This window comes from Citrus sinensis, chromosome 3 (assembly GCF_022201045.2).
Source record: "Citrus sinensis cultivar Valencia sweet orange chromosome 3, DVS_A1.0, whole genome shotgun sequence".
Taxonomy (NCBI): Eukaryota; Viridiplantae; Streptophyta; class Magnoliopsida; order Sapindales; family Rutaceae; genus Citrus; species Citrus sinensis.
Window position 1 is genome coordinate 29,911,406 of NC_068558.1, and position 20,105 is coordinate 29,931,510.

Here is a 20,105-nt window from a genome sequence, read left to right on the forward strand (position 1 = left end):
TACGTTCTTGTTGGGTTGGACCTTTTATTGTTACTAATGTTTTTCCTCATGGTGCAGTTGAGATTCGGAGCCCGACCTCTGACAAAGTTTTTAAGGTTAATGGTCATCGCTTAAAACCTTTTTATGAAGGTTTTTCGGTGAATATTGTGGAGGATGTGGCTCTCGAGAGTCCCAATTATGGAGATTGATGCATAAATGTGTCTAGCCAAAGACATAAAACAAAGGCGCTTTTTTGGGAGGCAACCCAAATGATTTGTTTGTTTTGGTTTTTGTTATATCTTCTTTTAATTTTGATTCAAAAAAAAAATTTTGCTTATTTTGGTCAGAAGAAAATTTTTGATAAGGCGTGCCCACGTCTTAGCTAATAAGTACTTCTGTAATTTTTAAAGTAACATAGTTTTAAGGCGTGCCCACGTACTTAATAGAAAAGTACTTCTGAAATTTAATGTGTTTGCTTATTTTGGTCAGAAGAAAATTTTTTATAAGGCGTGCCCACGTACTTATTAGAAAAGTACTTCTGAAATTTTTAGTGTCTCAAAGTGATTCATCACTAAAAAAAAAAAAAAAAAAAAAAAAAAAAAAATCGAAAATCACTGTTCACTATTCACTGTTCACAAAATCCCTAATTTTCCAGAACTTGTTTTCTTCTCCAGCCGCTTGCAGCACACTAGCAGCAAACCAGCCCGCCGGAAAACGCACCATCCTGTGAGCGCAGCACCAGCATCCCGTGTCTCGCAGCCCAGCAGCGCGCAACGAAGTCCCACCAGCGAAAGCAGCCGCGCGCAACACAGCAAGCCCCAGCCATCACCATCATGCGAAATCAGCAGCAACCGTGCGCGCAACACATCCCGCGAAGCAGTAGCAGTAACGCCCCGCAACGCAGATCCTCAGCTCCAGCCCGCGCGCACAGCGCAAATCAATCCAGCAATCACCCTCATGAAGCAGCAACAGCAACGCCTCGCAACAAGCGGCACCAGCGCGCGCACCAACAATTCCCCCATTTTATGTTTTACGTTTCGAAAGGATTTAATTAATTACCGATCTCTGTGGACACGACCCTGCTCAATCACTATACACAATTTATTTAGAGTAGGAATTTATTTTTGTTGGCTTCGACACCCATCAAATTTTGTGTTAGAGTGCAATTTATGCACTAGTTTTGCATTGTTTACTTCCCTTAATATCGATGTTTTGCACTTAATAATAGTGATTTACTTGTGTTTTACTTTTGTAGGTGCAATTCTATTGATTGATGATAAAATTGAGCTATAAGATGATGTTTAAGGATGATTGTTCTCTTGGAGAAATTATGAGCGTCAGAAGAACTTTGTTGATAAGGCGTGGGCGCGTGCTGTCAACTGCGGACCTGCAGTTTTTAGTTTAACGTGTTTTATATTTTTGGCTATTTTTGTAATTACGAATTTAATATTTTAGATATTAGTATTTTATTTTAAATAGAACTCTAAAAGAGAAGAGAGAGAGAGTATTTAAGGGAGGAATCAATTGTGAAAAAGGGGGGATTGAGGGATTGGAGAAAAAGAAACCCTAGATCTAATTTTTCTCTTCTCTCTATGAGGAACTAAACCCATTTTTCTGGTTGAAGGTTAATGAAGCTTTGATTCATCACTACTGTGAGATCTTTCTTGTGCTTTAATTGTTTTATTACTTTTTGGGTATTTGTTTATTCTCTGAATTATTTTCATGATTATGTTTGTTAATTAGGTAATTGGCCACTATTTTATTATCAACTTAATCTATTGTCAATTAAAGGATTCATCGTATGAAGAATTTAATGTTTGTGACAAATAACATAGCAGAGAGTTGTGTTGTGAGAATAAACAATCTAATTTAAATGAATCATCATATGTGTTGATTAGGATTTGGGTCTCTCTGGTTTTTCAGGCTGTCAATTGATTAAATTCTATGATCGTATCTAGGGTTGTCTATTGATTAGGGAAATAACCAACGGTCGTACCTTGGTTATCGACTAGTTAAGGAGAGATTGGCTATTAGAGGGTCTCAGTAGCTATAACCGGTCTATTCATGAGTAATAATAATCTATATTTGAATCAATGATCAGTAGTCGAATCAAGCTGAGTTAATTCCTTCAACTAGAGCTTTCTCCAATTTGAATTACAACTTTAATTTGCATTCTTGTTATTTTAATTTGATTTTTATTATTGTCAACAATTCCCCTATTTTACGTTTTACGTTTCAAAAGGATTTAATTAATTACCGATCTCTGTGGACACGACCCTGCTCAATCACTATACACAATTTATTTAGAGTAGGAATTTATTTTTGTTGGCTTCGACACCCATCAATAGAATTTGTGAAGCATGCCAATTTGGAAAACAAATCAAAACTTCCTTCAAAAGCAAGAATCATGTCTCTACTTCAAAACCACTTCAACTACTTCATAAAGATTTGTTTGGACCTTCTAGATATGCTAGTTTAAGTGGCAAATATTATGCATTTGTTATTGTGGATGATTATTCTAGATACACATGGGTATTGTTCTTAGCTAATAAGGATGATGCCATTGATGCATTTAGAATTTTCTTTAAAAAGGTTCAAAATGAAAAAGGTTATTTTATTACTTGTATTAGAAGTGATCATGGTAGAGAATTTGAAAATTATGCATTTGAAAATTTTTGTAATGACTTTGGCATTGAACATCAATTTTCATCACCTAGGACTCCACAACAAAATGGAGTAGTAGAGAGAAAGAATAGGTCTATTCAAGAAATGGCAAGGACCATGTTGAATGAAAATTCTTTGCCTAAGTATTTTTGGGCCGAAGCCGTCAACGCCGCTTGTTATGTTTTAAACCGGGTGTTGATTAGACCTAATCTTAATAAAACTCCATATGAGCTTTGGAAAGATAGAAAATCGAACATTGGTTATTTTAAAGTTTTTGGATGCAAATGTTTTGTTTTAAACACAAAAGATAATCTTGGTAAATTTGATCCAAAATATGATGTTGGTATCTTTCTTAGTTATTCAAATTCAAGCAAAGCTTATAGAGTTTATAATAAAAGAACTTTAGTTGTGGAGGAATCTATGCATGTTACATTTGATGAGTCTAACCCCTCCTCTACGGAGAAAGTTGTTGTTGATGATAATGCAGAAGAAGAACAACAAGAAGAAGCAACGAATGACAACCAAGAAGTCGCACCACATGGAATTCAAGAGGAACATCATGAAGAAACAAATGCAGAGCAAAATGAAGGTACTCCACAAACACTCCCCAAGGAGTGTTTGTATGTGTCCTCTCATCCTAATGATGTAATTTTAGGAGATCCCTCACGAGGTGTTACCACTAGATCATCTCTTAGAAACACATGTGAGCATGCTGCATTTATTTCTCAAATTGAACCAAAATCCTTTGCGGATGCGGAAAATGATGAATCTTGGATTATGACAATGCAAGAGGAGTTGAATCAATTTGAGAGAAATAATGTGTGGGAGTTAGTTCCTAATCCGGAACATCAATCCATTATAGGTACTAAATGGGTATTTAGAAACAAAATGGATGAATCCGGTGTGGTTGTAAGAAATAAAGCTAGATTAGTGGCTCAAGGTTACAACCAAGAAGAAGGAATTGATTTTGATGAAACTTTTGCACCTGTAGCAAGATTAGAATCCATTAGGATGTTGTTAGCATATGCATGTCATAAGGATTTTATTTTGTATCAAATGGATGTCAAGAGTGCTTTCTTAAATGGATACATTATGGAGGAAGTTTATGTGAAACAACCTCCTGGTTTTGAAAATGAAAAATTTCTAGATCATGTGTACAAGTTATCCAAGGCTTTGTATGGTTTAAAACAAGCACCTAGAGCTTGGTATGATAGGCTTAAAAATTTCTTGTTGGATAACGATTTTTCAATAGGAAAAGCGGACACAAAAGGTGTTGACACAGACTTACAATCATAATAATTAAATTTTTTAAAAATTTTCTCAATATAATGTGATTGGGTCAATACTAGGCCATTCTCATTTTTTATAATTTTAATCCCCAAAATCACATCAGCAAGTCCAATGTCTTTCATATCAAAATTAAATGACAATAATAATTTAGTGAGTTCAATGCTCTCACTATCAGTACCAAAAATTAACATGTCATCTACATATAAACAAATAATCACACCTTTATTTCCATTGAATCTGTTATAGATACATTTATCAGATTCATAAATATTAAATCCATTTGAGACAATCACTTTGTCAAACTTTTCGTGCCACTGCTTTGGAGCTTGTTTAAGACCATATAAAAACTTGACTGGTTTACAAACTTTATGTTCTTGTCCTGGCATAACAAACCCTTCTGGTTGTTTCATGTAAATTTCCTCATCTAATTCTCCATTTAAGAAAGCTGTTTTTACATCCATTTGATGGATTTCAAATTGATAAATTGAAGCCAAAGCAATCAAGACTCTAATAGTAGCAATTCTTGCAACAGGTGCATAAGTATCAAATAATCTAGGCCTTCTTTTTGTGTAAAGCCTTTTGCTACTAGTCTTGCTTTAAATCTTTCAATTGTTCCATCAACTTTCTTCTTCTGTTTGAAAATCCATTTACAACCTATAGGATTAGAGACAGATGGTAAATCAACTAATTTCCAAGTCTTATTACCCATAATAGAGTCCATTTCGTCATTAATGGCCTCTTTCCAAAAGGCAGCATCTTGAGACTTCATTGCCTCTTCATAGGTGAGGGGATCAGACTCTATAGTAAGTGTGATCATGGTCTGTTTTGATTGTGAGTCTCTTGTCCCTTCAACTAAATAGACTATAAAATCTGGTCCAAAAGATTTTATAGTCCTTATTCTTTTACTTCTTCTCAAATGATTTTGTTCATTATTAGCATCACGCTTTTGACCAATTTCTATTTGTTTATCATTCTCTTGAGAATTAATACTTTTTGGTAGAGTGAAAAATCTATTTTTATAGAATATTGCATCTCTAGATTCCACTATAGTATTAATCTCAACAAAGCTATTAGGTTCTGTTACAAGAAACCTATAAGCTTTACTATGCTCAGCATATCCCAAAAATATTCATTCAATGCCCCTTTCTCCTAATTTCTTCATCTTAGGTTTTGGTAGTCTTACAATGGCTCGACAACCCCAAACTCTTAGATAAGAAAGATTAGGCTTTCTCTTTTTCCATAATTCATATGGGGTCACCTTTATTTTCTTATTAGGCACTCTATTCAAGATATGACATGCAGTTAAAATAACTTCGCCCCAAAAACCTTTACCAAGCCCAGCATTAAAAAGCATAGCATTAACCATTTCTATTAATGTCCTATTTTTCCTTTCAGCTACGCCATTTTGTTGTGGAGTATATGCAGTGCTAGTTTCATGTACAATGCCAACAGATTCACAAAATTCAGAAAAAGCATATTCACCTCCTCTATCACTTCTAAGGCATTTAATTTTAGTGTCACAAAAATTCTCAACTTCATTTTTATAAGTTTTAACTTTTTCTAACACTTGATCTTTAAAATGTAATAAATACACAACAATATTTTGAAAAATCATCAATAAATGTTACAAAATATTTTTTACCATCTTTAGAAGGATTACTATGCATATCACACACATCGCTATGAATTAAATGCAATAAAGAAGGTGTTTTTTCAATTTTTGGAAAAGGAGATCTTGTGATTTTAGTCTGTGTACATACTTTACATTTTTCATGCATATCATTTTCATGCTTAGGAATTAATTCTAAATTAGCCATATCATGCAATCTTCTAATATTCAAATGTCCTAAACGATTATGCCACAAAGATAATGAATCAACCATATAAACAGAAGAAACATTTATATTATTGATATTGAGTTTAAACATTCCTTCATACATGTATCCTTTCCCAACAAAGGTACCACCCTTAGATAATATAAACTTGTTTGACTCAAAAACAAGTTTGAAGCCAAACTTATTAAGAAGGCTACCAGATACAAGGTTTTTTCTAACTTCAGGAACATGATAAACATCAGTAAGAGTTAAAGTTTTTCTGGAAGTAAACTCTAGTTGCACATTGCCTTTTCCTTTAACTATTGTAGTGGAGGAATTTCCCATGTAAAGAACACTTCCATCATCCATTGCTTTATAAGATTTGAAAAGGCTACGATCCTTGCACACATGCTTGGTTGCACCAGAATCTATCCACCGTGCATTATCATATTCAAGAACATTAATCTCAGATATCATGGCCACAAGATTTGTGTTCGAAACTTCCTTTTGTTTCTTCAAAAGTCAACAATCTCTTTTGAAATGGCCAGGTTTTCCGCAGTGGTGGCATGTACCCTTCTTTTTCTTCTTATTGTTTTGATTCTCTTTGGAATCAAACTTTCTCTTTTGGTTATTCTTAGGGTGATTAGAATGCTTAACTTCTTCCCTTCCTCTACGACATTAATTTTAGAGGACATAGTAGTCTGATCCTCAAGACTATTAAGCTTGAGTTCCTCTTTAATATGAAGACTTTGGCCTAAGCCATCCAGACTAATTTCCTCTTTGCTATGTTTAAGGCTTTTCTTATAGTCTTTCCAAGAGGGAGGAAGTTTATCAATAATTGAAGAGACAATAATAGACTCATCCATTTTCATGTTATGTTGGTTGAATTGATCAAGAATATGCAAAATCTCATTATATTGTTCAACCACAAGTCTATTATCAACCATTCTATAATTAAAAAATTTAGAAGCCAAGAATTTCTTACTTGTGGCATCTTTCATCATGTACTTAGCCTCTAATGAGTCCCATATCTCTTTTGTTGTAGGTTTGTTGTGACACTGATCAAACAATGTGTCAGACATGGCATTGCAAATGTGTCCCTTACACATGTAGTCATCTTGCTCCCACTTATGTCGCACTCTGGTTTCCCCTAATGTCTCATCCTCACGTTCTTGAGGCTTTGGTGTTGTGAGAACATAGACCACATTGAGGCTTGTCAACAAGAAATGCAACTTTTTCTGCCAACGAATAAAGTTGCCACCATCAAACCACTCCAATTTGACAAAATCTACTGCGAATTGTCGAAGAGATGAACTTGAAGCCATTGTTGCAAAAATAACGTCTTAAGATTGTTGGAGGTTGAACTTGTGGGTAATGGAAAATGTAGAGAAATACAACAATAATGGTGGAACTTTATTATGTAAAGTAATGTGTTTACAACTAACTCTATATGTAGGAAGAAAAATGATAGTAATAAGTAAACTGCAGAAATTTTGTGTGCTTCAAGACACGTTACAAATGTCGCTTTCCTTAAGACATTATTTGCCCCCACCAATTGAGTGATGCACATGGGTTAAGCAAATACGCCTCCAGGATACAATGAAGCACTTGTTTGTTTGCTTATGTTGTGCATCGACGAAAGCAAACCTGAATACTCTTGAATGTTGCAAGCCTGCCAAGAAAACAATATATTGTTCCTGCAGAAAACAATATATTGGATTATGAATGCACAAAAGAAATGGGTGTTTTGTGTTGAAATTCGTACTAGAAAGGAATGCTAAGAAAAGAGTGGTGTAAGATCATTAATTTCATGTCTAAATGGCTTAAATATGACCCCTATTTATAGATATGCTTGTGCCCCCTCATTTGGGTTATCATCTTTCATGATACCCCTTCATTCATGGCCATTGGATCTAGATTTGATTTTAATCAATGGTCCAAATTGTACCATCACCATTTCAAATGAAATGTCACCATGAAATGATGCATCTCTAAGTGAAATGTTGCCATGAAAAGTTATATCATTTAGTAAAAGGATACCTATTCTACAAGACACAATTAAATGGACATGTCCTTACAACAAGACATCATTTAATTAGACATGTCTTTAGTGAAAGGTACCTTTTCTATAAGGCACAATTAATAGGACATGTCTTTATCATAAGACACATTTATTTTGAAAATTTCCAATAGTGTGTGAGCTTCGTATAACTTGCAGCGAGATGGGCTCCTCTAAAAGCATATTGACAGAAAAGCTTTTGAGCATCAGCATATTCTAATTCATTCATCTCATATATTTGACTAGCCCAACAATTTTGAAGAACTTGTTTATCCCTTGTTATTATTACTCGACTCCCTGAAGCTAACCGATCAAGGCGTCCAATTAATGACTCTGTTTGTCTTGAATGATTCACATCATCAAAAACAACTAGAACCTTCTTGTGAGCAAGTCTCTTGAGTTGAAACCGGACGTTCCTCACATTTCCATCATTCAATAACTTGGACAGAAGTTGCTTTTGTAAGTCCTTTATTCTGTCCGTTTCTTCTGCATCTCTAACATTATGCACAAAGTAAGAACCTTCAAAACGTCTAGAGATTTTGTTAAAAATAGCATCAGCAATTGTTGTCTTGCCTATACCACCGATGCCCCAAATCCCCAATATGTAAACACCCACAGACCCAGTGCATAACAATGATTCAATTTCTTTAATGCGCGGTTCAACCCCAACCAGTCTGTGTTATCACTTTGTAAAGTATCATCAAGCCTCTCCAAAATTTCATTGGCAATTTCCTTAATAAGTTTATATTCAGGCCTAGTAAAAAAATAGCAGCAACTAGTTCAAATATATATAAACGAGACAAAGAATCATGTTTTTGTAATTAGTTGCACTAGAAAATAACTAATTTAATGTGAAGAACAATTTCATCAAATAAAACAATTGAAAAAATTAATTAAATATGCAAGATAATAACCTAATCTTCACAAAAATGATTTAATGAATAAACTATTGTTAAACCCATTCTACTAATGTAATTTATTGCGCATACTAGATTAATTGATAGTAAGAATTAGATAGAAGATCGTTGTTACCTAATTACATGAGAATCAAAGCCAGAAAGATTGGCTGCTGCGGTCAAAGCATTCCTCCATCTTTGCAACTTCTGTGGAAATCGTTCTTCGAGCTTCGAAAAAAAATCTCCAAAATTCCCCGTTTGCCTTCTCACGTGTGACGGGTCAACGCGATAGAAAACTGGTATCACAATCTGTCCATAACCGTGCTTGCATTCGAGGATCTTTAAGAGTTCATCGAGACACCATCCTGAGGAAGCATATCTTTCTGAGAAAATGACAATTGAGATGGTTGATGCTTCAATTGTATCAAGCAGAGACTGTGAAATTTCATCTCCTCTCTTAAGATCGTTGTCAATGAAAGTTTCAATTTTATTTTGACACAGAGCAGAATAAAGATGGCTGGTAAAGTTGTCACGGGTGTCCTCTCCTTTGAAACTAAGAAAAACTTCATACTTATTACTGTTTCGGGGAGATGAAGAAGAAGAAGCCATAAGAGAGACAGTGAGATTTCGACGAGATGAAATCAATTACTAAAATGAGCGTGACAATGCAGGCTAGATTATGTTGTTGTAAACAAATAAGCTGCTGTCTTCTTCTTCCTTGTTTCTTCCTCTGTTTGAGTTCTTGAATTTCTTTCCTGCCTTGGCTTTTATGAATTGAATTCCCCTTGGCGCCTTTAACTTCTATGCTTCATCTTTTCTTTATTTTCTTTGTTTCTGCTCTTCTTCTATGCTTTATCTTTTCTTTATTTTCGTTCTTTTCTTTATTTTCGTTGTTGCTGCTCTTCTATGTTATTTGCTGTTGCTGCTGTTCTCTGTGTTTGCACTTGCCGCTTCCTTGTTGCCTCTGTCTTGGCCCCCTTTACTGTCACAATCTTGCCCCTTTTATAGATAATTTTGTGCTTATCTAATACAGGTGTCAAGCAAGCCAAACTACACTTGTCTTCATTTTAATCTCCTGCATGCTAACCTTATCACCCAAAAATTATCTATTTAAATTATAGATAATAATCTGAATTTATGGTAGTAATATTTTATTCACTAACAGATTATGCTTGGAAATTGGAATCTTTATGAAAGTCTCGTGATAATTAATTTCACAGAACATGCAGCTTTGTTGGCTTTTAACCTTTGGAAAATGCTTCTCAGCGAGAATGTTGAGAGAATGCCGAGAGAAACAGCATTACTGTATGCCGTTTCTCTCGCTGCCCCCCCCCCCCCCCCCCCCCCCCCCCAACGTGAACTTTTGCTCCTTTTGCTTTTTCCACATTTTTTACTCTTTGTCCCTCACGTTTGATTCTAGCTGAAAAGCACTACTCCTCACGTGAAAGGATTGAGTTGGGATTTTTCTCTCATTTCAGAAGCAGGAAAACGGCATTAGGGCAGGAGTATTTGCTCATTCACGTGAAAGGATTGAGTTGGGATTTCTCTCTCATTTCACAAGCAGAGAGAACGGCATTAGGGCAGGAGTAATTGCTCATTCATTAGCAGCCTAGCAGGAGTAGTTCATCACCAGCTTGAAGTAAAACACCGAGCTGGTAAAGAGTGATTTTTTATTTTTCCTATTATTTTTTGTTATATGATAATGAAATGATAATGATAAATTTGATTAAGAAATTTTTAGTTTAAATTTTGTGTTGGATTTAGAATTTCTTTTAATATAAATGTTGTGTTTGATTTAGAAATCTTTTTATTTAGATTTTTTTTAATTTAAATGATGTGTGGGATTTAGAATTTTTTAATTTAAAATTTTGTTTCGATTTTGTTTCAACCAATACGGGGCTTTAGGCTACTATAATGTAAAAAGTTAATTCGTAAAGAAATTTTAGTTTTAAATTTTTATTTTTGATTTTACATATATAATTTTTTATTTTTGTAGGGACCTATATACCCAATCTAAGGTGGTGTGCACAATATTTTTCAACCATTTCCTTATAATTGGCACCAAGTAAGATTTCATCTTAAAATCACAATTTGTTAGTGTATATTTATATTTTTTTAATATCTAAAATCTCATATCATGTTTTAATTTTTTATATATTACAGCAACCACTCCCGCCGTATGCTTTGCAACTACATTATCCTTCTCATTCGATGACGTACGAAGGATCTGGAAGTGGAAGTGTCCAACATTTGCTACATCAACAATGTAATGAAGACAACAATGAATGTGATTGATGTTTGACTTATATTTTGTTCGAATAAGTTTTTCTAGCATTTCACTTAAATTTGGCTAAATCGAACTAATTACAGTGATGAACATGTAATTACACAATTGTATTTTCAACAATGAACATGTATTTGCACAAGTAATTACCAACAAAAATTTATACCCAACCAGAAATTTTCACCAAATAATTACCAACAAATATTTCAACGAATAATACATATACCAACCGACAATTTTCACCGAGAAATTACCAACAAAAATTTATACCCAACCGGCAATATACCAAAAAATTTTCAGAACCACCCAGCACAAAAAACCATACCCAGAATGCTGGTAAATCTGCAATTTTACATGCAAATCAAACCTCAACTGTCAATAAGCCACCATCCAGTGTGCAAAACCAGACTCAAAGTTCGGAATTTTCTGATAAAGATCAAATTTTGAAGGCGAATCAAACCTCAGTTATCAATAAGGCACCATCCAGTGTGAAGAACCAAACTCAAAGTTTCGAAATTTCTGTTAAAGATCAAAATTTGAAGGCAAATAGAGTGCTGCACCTGCTAGCAAGAGCACTAATTCAAGCTCATTGGTGAAGGATGGAGTGGCATCGAATGACTCGGCGTCTTTGGTGAAGAAACATGGTAATGATGGGAAGAAACAGAGGAATGGAAATGATGCAGGGGTAGTGGTGAAGCAGGGGAATGAGGGTTGGATTGATGGAGAATGGGTTCATATCCGCTTTAAAATATGATTTTGATGAGCAATTATAAAAAATTAACAAAAATTAGTTATCAAAATAAATATAAAAAAAATTAATTACCAACAAAGAGAGGGAGACGGAGACGGAGACGCAGCTGCTGCTGGAGCGAGAGGGGAGACGGCGACGGAGCTGCTGTTGGAGTGAGAGGAAAAACGGAGCGAGAGGAAGAGGGTAGATGGAGACCGAGTAAAGTTGCTGCTGGAGGGAGTGAGAGGAAAAACGGAGCCAGAGGGGGAGAGGAGTGAGAGGGAAAACAACACTGTTTTCTTTTTTTTTTTTTTCGTTTTATACATGCAGATTTTAAAATGCTTTTGCTTTTTTTTTAAATTGAGGGTAAAACGCTAAGAGTACTGCCGTTTCTCTCGGCATTCTTTCGGCATTCCTGTCGAATAGCACTACTCAAGATGCAGCTTTCTTCTTGACTTTCATATCAAGCGAAGAAAGAAAATAGTGAAGGCAGCCAAAAAGGTGGAGAGGGCGTAAATTTCCCAACAACCACCTACTGACATGTGCCCTATTAAGAAATTGTATTTGTGTAGGGAGGATTATCCATTAGACGAGATTATTTGCACCCGAGACAACTATTTTAAGCACTTAAATTTATATAAAAATTTTATCATAAAAATACTCGGTATAAATTATTATTAATAAAAGTAATTTCTTATGAGTAAATTTAATAATTATTGACGCTTGGAACCTTCCTGGAAGTTTCTTTAAAATTATTAAAATAATTTCAGTGAAGATGCAGCTTTGTTGACTGTTATTTCAAGTGAAGAAATAAATCGTGTACGACAACTACAAAGGCTAGAGGGACCGCTAAGAGTATCACCCTACAAGGCTATACATCCCAATATTATCAGTTGATTTTTCAAAATAAAATTTAATGAGATCCACTGAAAGGCTACGCGACAGAATCCGAAGTCGTGGGACAGTTCCATATTAATTTTTCTCTGAAGTTTCCTAATGAATACCATCTAATTTTTCTCTATATTTGTCTTATTATGAATAAAAATATTATTTTTATTATTTAATAATTTATTAATATAATAATTAAATATAAATATATCTAAATAATATTATTTTGATAAAAATAATAAAATTATTTTTACTTTTATGATATAAAAATTATTTCCATCATTTTACGTTTACTACTTAGAAAATGAAGTAATTTATTAACCAGTTTGAAACTGTTATTAGGATGTTGAAAAGTGATATTAAGAAGCTAATGATTTAATATAAGTGTTTGGTAAAAACATTAAAGTTACTTCTTATAAAATCAATTCATTGCCACAGGAGATTTTGATTTTGCAAAGTAGTGAATGAGTTATGTTTGGGGGGATATTATAGCGTGATCCGCCATACCCAAGCGAGGAGTTGACCTTCTCGTAAGTGAGGAACAATGTGACGTCCGAGAGCAGGAGTTTTCTCCTCGTCTATGAGGAAACCATCTGCTGGGACCATAATACGAGCAGGTTCCTTGCTAGGCATCGAGAACATTTCCTGCTGGGGGCTAAATCAGCAGACCCAGTCCATGGCAGTTAAACAGGACATGCGCTATTATTCGAGAATCCAGGCACAAAGCCCACTCAGCTACGACCACCACGTTCAAGCATCCACTTCCAAGGATTCTGGCAAAATGGCAAATGTGAGTTAAGGAGGGTTGAATTCTCAAGAATGCTATAAAAGAGGCAATCAAAGAAGATAAAAGGGTTGGACACTAGGACACTAAAAATTAACTAAAAGAAAATCTAGAGGGCATTCTTATTGAAACCTCGGGAGAATTAAGATAGATTACAGTACTTTAGAAATAGTGATAGAGCCACCAGATTAGTGGCCAGGATTTTCTACAGTAAACCTAGATTACTAACTTGAGCGTCGGAGGATTTACGCTGGGAAAATCCCCGGCGTGCTCTGACTTGTTTTTGTGTGTGCAGGAGCTTAAAGAGGAAAAGTAGCAAGCCTTATGGTCTGATGCATCTAAAAGGAGCAACACGAAATCATCCCCAATCAATTACAAATTCAATTGTTGAGGAGGAATCCTAGTTGTGCACAAGCAGACCCGAAATCCCGTATCAATATTTTGGCGCCATTTGTGGGGAGCTGAACAAAAAGCTTCCCTTAATAGAGAGAAGGAAGGGAAGAAGCGCAGGGAGACTATGGACGTAGGTAGGAGTAGTGCCCAAGGAGGAGATCTGGGGCTGAACGAGTCCGTAACATTGAGAGAGATAACTAACGAAGCGCGAGAAAAGGCAATGGATGAGTGGATGGAACAGATAAAAAAAAATGGAGACTCTGACAACCATCTTGCACGAGCTGAGAAACGAACAAAAAGGAATTCAAGAGGAAGGGATGAGAAGTGGCGGAGTTACACCGGGGCACGTTAACAAAAGGAACAACGGTGAAGGGACCACCGCAATGAGAGGTCGAACCACCGGGAGGCTTGGTGGTGGAGTGGATGACCAATCTCTACGGAGAGGAAGTCAGGAAGGAGGGGATCAATCCCCGGGCAAGCAGAACTATGGTAATAATAATAGAGCTGTGAATGAAGAGGAAAGGGAACTTCGACAGCACCTGCGTGATATTGAGCAAGAGCGAGACTAGGTTGTGGCATGTGATACTGGTCGAGCCATACAGCTGGAGGAAGAAGTGTAGACACTAGCACAGATCATAGACGACATGCATGGGCGAAACAGAGGACCCGATTGGAGAATAATGCTCAACGGTGAATTCCCCCTCTCAGCAGAAATCATGAGTGTTGTCATCCCAAGGGACTTCCGTTTCCCTAACCTCAAGTACGCGGGACGAATCGACCCATTGGTGCACATAGAGTGTTTTAATGACATAACCAGAGTGCAGGGATTATCTCAAGCCCAGAGGTGCAGGGTGTTCCCGCTGTCTTTAGAGGGATGAGCACATGAGTGGTACTGAAGGCTTCCTCGGGGGAGCATCAGAACATTCAAGTAGATGTGCCAGGAATTTACAGAGCAATTTCGGGGGGCAATGGCACCCGAAAATAATATGATGGAGCTGACGAGTATGAAGCAATGAGAAAATGAGACTCTTCGGGAATTTATTAAAAGATACCATCGCGTTGTCCTCGATCTTGGAGCCTTCAATCATCCCCAAGCCTTGAGGGGACTAAAGGAAGGAGTAAGAATAGGACGTCTGTGGTACAACTTGAGGAGTCCAGTAGTTCAGTCATATTTCACGGCCTATGAGCAGGCCAAGAGGGACATAGAAATCGAAGAGGAAAATGAGGCGAGGATTAAGTCGGATCAACTGGAGGGGTTGAGGAGAAAAGAAAAAAAAGTCCTAGCGGAAAGCGGGCCAATTAAACGGAAGGACCACTATACCCAATTGGCAGTATGATGCAGCCTACTCGCTCACCAGCCATAGATTCTCGGGGAAAGCCTGACTAGGTGTACAATCATCCTTATCATCATCCCACGATGGCTCAGCACCTGCAGGGTATGAGAGCTGGCAAACTAAAGGCACCAATGCCACCTCCTGCTCAAAACAACGCCCATAGAGAAAGGGCAATGCACATGATCGATCAGAGTTAGAGCTATGGGTCGTACACTTCCTCGAAGGCGCCTTTGGACGAGGTGTACAATGAGATAAAGGACCGTGGTCTGCTGTATCCTTATATCCCAATAGCAAAACTACCCAGCATACGAGGTAAGGGCCGGTTTTACGAATTCCATGGCACCCATGGTCATACTTTGGCCCAATACAGGGATCTTAAAAATCAGGTGGAAGATTTAGTGAGGAATTGCTACTTGGACGAGTTCGTAGATAGAGCTATCTTAATTGCAGGCTCATCATGTGGAGCAAAGCAGGGCACTAAAAATGCAGGCCATGGGCAGCCCATCGTTAGAGTTCTCGCTAGGGGCCTAACATTGGCTGGGGATTCCAATATATCTATAAAGAACTATGCCAGGTATGCAATGACTAGCAAAGAAGTATTCTTTAACACTCCGGTGGCAAAACGAGCAAGGACCGAGCAGGTGCCGATCATGTGGACGGATGAGGACAAAGAATGAGTGCTATACCCACACGAGGATGCACTTGTCATTAAAGCCACCATCGCCAGCAAGAAGTTTGACCGAATCCTGGTAGATACTGAAAGCTCGGTCGATGTCCTGTTCAAGTCAGCTTTAGAGGAAATGGGAATAGCATATTTGAGGGTAGAACACACTAACACATCATTAAAGGGGTTCGGGGGAGGAAGGTTAACCCCACTTGGAGTGGTCAAGCTACCCATTACTATAGGCTCTACTCCATCAGAAAAGACAATAATCCTGGATTTTATTGTGGTCGATGAAGAGAGCTCTTACTAGATGATTTTAGGCCGCCCCTTCGTGAGGATGAGTAAGCAGTGTTATCCAATCAATACTTGGCTCTCAAGTACTAGGTAAATGGGGTGGTTGGCGTGGTACGAGGAGACAAGAGAATTGCTCAAGCTGTTACACTACAATAGCGAAAAAGGAGATGCAAATTACCTCATTTGATGCCCGGGTAGAATTTATGAGGGGCAGACAGGAGCCGGTTGAGGAGCTGGAGACTGTCAACTTGAATTATGATGGCACAGGGAAAACACTTAGGATTGGGTTGAAAATAGAGGGGAGCTGAAGCAAGAGTTGATACACTGCATGTGATCTCACACAAGTGTGTTCGCCTGGACGCATGATGACATGCCGAGGATCGACCCCAAGGTGGTTTCGACCCCAAGGTGGTTTACCACAGGTTGGTGATAAAGAAGGGTGCCCGACCTGTGAGGCAAAAGAGAAAATGTTTCAACCAAGAGAGATAAAAAGCTATAAATAGCGAAGTGGAGAAGCACTTGAAGGCAGGGCTCATTCAGGAAGTGAACTACCCCGAATGGATATCGAATGTCGTTCTGGTAAGGAACGCCAATAGTAAATGGAGAATGTATGTTGACTTCACTGACCTCAATAAGACATGCCTGAAAGACAGCTTTCCCCTACTGAAGATCGATCAGCTAGTTGACTCAATAGCAGGGCATAGTCTGCTCAGCTTCATGGACGCATTCTCGGAATACAACCACATCCCAATGTACGAGCAAGACGAGAAGAGTACTGCGTTTATCACTAACCAGGGTTTGTTTTGTTATAGGGTAATGTCATTCGGCCTTAAAAATGCGGGTGCTACATACCAGAGGTTGGTGAACAAAATCTTTAAGCCATTGATTGGGCGAACGATGAAGGTTTATATGGACGACATGATAACCAAATCAAAAAGCCCGAATGAATACGTCAAGCACCTCAAGGAGACATTTGGGCTTTTGAGAAAATATAAGATGAAACTCAACCCGGAGAAGTGTGCCTTTTGAGTTTGATCAGGAAAATTCCTTGGGTTCATGGTAAGCCATCGAAAGGATTGAGGTGAATCTTGAATAGATCCAAGCAATTGTAGGAATGAGATCTCTTCGTAATTTGAAGGAGATATAGAGCCTCATGGGAAAGCTGGTAGCGTTGAATTGATTCATATCCAAGGCCACAGACAAATGCCACACCTTTTTCCAAGTGATAAGGAGAGGAAGGAAAACAGAATGGACCCCTGAATGCGAAGAGGCCTTCTAGAAACTGAAACAATACCTACAACAAACACCCTTATTATCCATATCATGAGAGGAGGACATACTGTTCCTATATTTAGTTGTATCTAATCATGCTGCGAGCTCAGTTTTGGTGAGAGAAGAAGAAAGGGTCTAGTACTCAATATACTACACAAGCAAGGCTCTGCTCGATGCCGAGACCAGGTACCCACCATTGGAGAAGTGGGTACTCACCCTTGTAATGGCTGCTTGAAAGTTGAGATCGTACTTCCAAGCATTCCCAGTTGCGGTAATAACAGACCAACCATTGCAGCAGACACTGCACAAACCCGATGCTTCCAATCAGCTAGTGAAGTGGGCAATAGAAATAAACGAGTTCGATTTAAGCTACAAACCCCGAGCAGCAATTAAAGCCCGGGCGATGGCAGACTTCGTGGCAGAGTTCATTGGGCCTGAAGTAGACTTCGACCAAACGAGTGCTGCTGCAGGCAACAGCGGAGGCCTAGTCTGGCAGGTGTCGGTGGATGGATCCTCAGGTGAATAGGGTGCTGGAGCAAGGATTGTTTTGGAAAGCCTAGAAGAGGAGAATATCTCTTACGCTATTAAGTTAGAGTTCACGGCCACAAACAACCAGGCCGAATACGAAGCCCCAATTGCAAGGTTAGAGTTAGCTAAAGTAGTAAGAGCAAATAGGGTGAAAATTTGGACCGATTCCTAACTGGTCGCCAGCCATGTCAGTAAAAGATTCTAGCCCAGAAATGAGAAGATGGAACAGGATCTAAAGAAGGTCAGATAAATGATTGGGAAGTTCGAATCAGTGGATGTAGTACAAATTCCAAGGAGTGAGAACTACGGGATGGGGCGTTACTAGTGGATAAGTTACGAGCACAGAGGATCAATTGTCAGCGTCGAGGTACACGATCATTTATGGGGTGCTGTATCGATGAGGGTACACTTTACCGTTCCTTCGATGTCTAGACGAAGACAACGCGGATTACATGCTAAGAGAAGTATATGAAGGGGTTTGTGGAAACCATTCTAGTGTGAGATCTCTTGCCTACAAGGCTCTTAGTATTGAGTGTTAGAAAATATATATTTATAAAGGAGAAAATTGTCATTTTACATTTTAAGTCTTACTAACAACCCTTACTTTTATGTATTTAAGGTTCTTGTAATTTAATTATGTGTGTTTTATTTTAAATAAGTATTTTGTGTATTTTAAGGGCATTATAGTCATTTCACAATAAACGAGAGATCAAATGGTAAAACAGACATCACTTTTGAACTCAGGACGGTCGAAAACCTTAGGAGGAGCATAAAAGGAAAAATGCATTGTTCACATGTACAATACTATTCACATGTACGGTACTGTCTACATTACTGTTCACGACACTGTTCACATAGACGGATCGATGACGTGGCATTGATCGATGATGTGGCATTGACTGATGAGGTGTCATGATCCTGTTGGTCTAAAATTCTTATGAACTGTTGATGGTGATGTGGCAGCATATTAGTGGACCAAAACTTGCGCCTACGGTACATGCATTACACAAGATTATTTTCAACCAAACCGTATTACTGTTCAAAGCTGGGTCAAATCGTGTTACTGTTCACCCACGTGGTCAAACCGCGTACTGTTGACTAATGACGTGGCGCAATCCTGAGCGTCTAAACTGTTTTTAATCCGATGGCTATGATTTACTCAATGTATCTATAAAAATGAGGCCTCCCCCCCTAATTTGATAACTCTGAATCTATTTTTGGGATCCATTTTCTGTAATTTCTTCTCTATCTTGTATTTTCTATGTATTTTAATAAATTTCTATTTTGCCCCTAATTCAATTATGAGTAGCTAATTTTCTTTCAAGCTTGGGTTGAAGGTGAAGTCTCAACATGTGTCATGAGCTTTATTTGGTAAATTTATTTTCTCTTCTCCTCTAGTTTTTGTGGATGTTTTGGCTTCTCGTCAACAAATAATAATAATATTGTTTAGTACCGCCTTGGTTTCACCGGCTCCCTAATACAAGGTTATTATTATTTGGCACGATAAGCCCTTAGCACCATATTGATTAGAGTGTGGTTCATGAGGTGTGGATTCCCCCCTCATAATTTAATTGGTATTAATAAGGAATTTTAGCCCATGATGCATGTTGATACGGATCCAGATACCCAAGTACGTCATTTCAATAGATTTTTATTCAATTTATTCTCGCCATTTAAATTCCAATTTTAGGATAATCTAAGTTATTTTCACCACAAATCCAACCACCCTAATACAAAATTAATTCTACATACGATTAAAATCATCCTTCACGTGGGATCGACACTCGTTACCATTAATCTACACTACAATAAATTTGTGCACTTGCGAGTTCAATAAAATTTGCACAACACTTAGGCAAGGGTATTTCTGGCCAACGATGCACCAGAACGCCTACAAAAAAAACTAGGAGCTGTAAAAGCTATTAGAGCTTTGCCAATTTCCCCACCTAGCCACTAGAAAAACTCACTTCTATGGCTTCGCTGTGGCCGTTTGCTCAATGAGGAATCGATCTGATTGGGCCTTTGCCAAAAGGACGTGGAGCAGCCACGCATGCAGTGGTAGCAATCGATTATTTCACGAAATGGGTCAAGGTAGAAGCCTACAACAGGATCACAGAGAAGAAGACGACCGACTTCGTTTGGAGGAACCTAGTCTGCCGATATGGGATCCTTTATGCCTTGATAGCAGACAATGATATGCAATTCGACAATCATAACTTAAGGGAGTTTTGC

General features: G+C 37.7%; 2 protein-coding genes and 2 long non-coding RNA genes across 5 annotated transcripts; 1 reads left to right on the top strand and 3 right to left on the bottom strand.

Annotated features, from left to right (window-relative positions):
• Positions 1-5,855: 5,855 nt before the first annotated feature.
• Positions 5,856-7,072, bottom strand: LOC127901445 (uncharacterized). The gene has a single exon (XM_052438772.1). The coding sequence runs from the start codon at positions 7,070-7,072 to the stop codon at positions 6,263-6,265; it is 810 nt and encodes a 269-aa protein (XP_052294732.1). The 3' UTR covers positions 5,856-6,262.
• Positions 7,073-7,100: 28 nt separating this feature from the next.
• On the bottom strand, positions 7,101-9,681 carry LOC102613891 (disease resistance protein RPV1-like). Of its 2 annotated transcripts, none has more exons than XM_052438773.1 (2): positions 8,839-9,681; positions 7,101-7,444 (listed from the first exon to the last, which is right to left on the bottom strand). In XM_052438773.1, exons 1-2 carry the CDS (start codon positions 9,309-9,311, stop codon positions 7,321-7,323), a joined length of 597 nt encoding a protein of 198 aa, XP_052294733.1. In that variant the 5' UTR covers positions 9,312-9,681; the 3' UTR covers positions 7,101-7,320. The 2 variants fall into 2 exon arrangements, with proteins under 2 accessions (XP_052294733.1, XP_024957525.2); XM_025101757.2 differs by lacking the exon at positions 7,101-7,444 and adding an exon at positions 7,451-8,560 and having other exon boundaries at positions 8,839-9,534.
• A 363-nt stretch (positions 9,682-10,044) lies between these two features.
• LOC127901446 (uncharacterized) lies at positions 10,045-11,004 on the top strand. The gene is made up of 3 exons (XR_008053591.1): positions 10,045-10,357; positions 10,699-10,767; positions 10,866-11,004. It is a non-coding gene; the product is annotated as an uncharacterized LOC127901446 (long non-coding RNA).
• Positions 11,005-11,145: 141 nt separating this feature from the next.
• Positions 11,146-12,320, bottom strand: LOC127901447 (uncharacterized). The gene is made up of 2 exons (XR_008053592.1): positions 11,810-12,320; positions 11,146-11,412 (listed from the first exon to the last, which is right to left on the bottom strand). It is a non-coding gene; the product is annotated as an uncharacterized LOC127901447 (long non-coding RNA).
• Between the last annotated feature and the right edge of the window lie 7,785 nt (positions 12,321-20,105).

Excerpts from the sequence above, each read along its gene's own strand:
- LOC127901445 (XM_052438772.1), bottom strand. The coding sequence starts at position 7,072 with ATGGCTTCAAGTTCATCTCTTCGACAATTCGCAGTAGATTTTGTCAAA.
- LOC102613891 (XM_025101757.2), bottom strand. The coding sequence starts at position 9,311 with ATGGCTTCTTCTTCTTCATCTCCCCGAAACAGTAATAAGTATGAAGTT. Across the intron at positions 8,561-8,838 it reads TTTGATTCTCATGTAATTAG|GCCTGAATATAAACTTATTA; the intron begins GTAACAACGATC and ends TTTTTTTACTAG.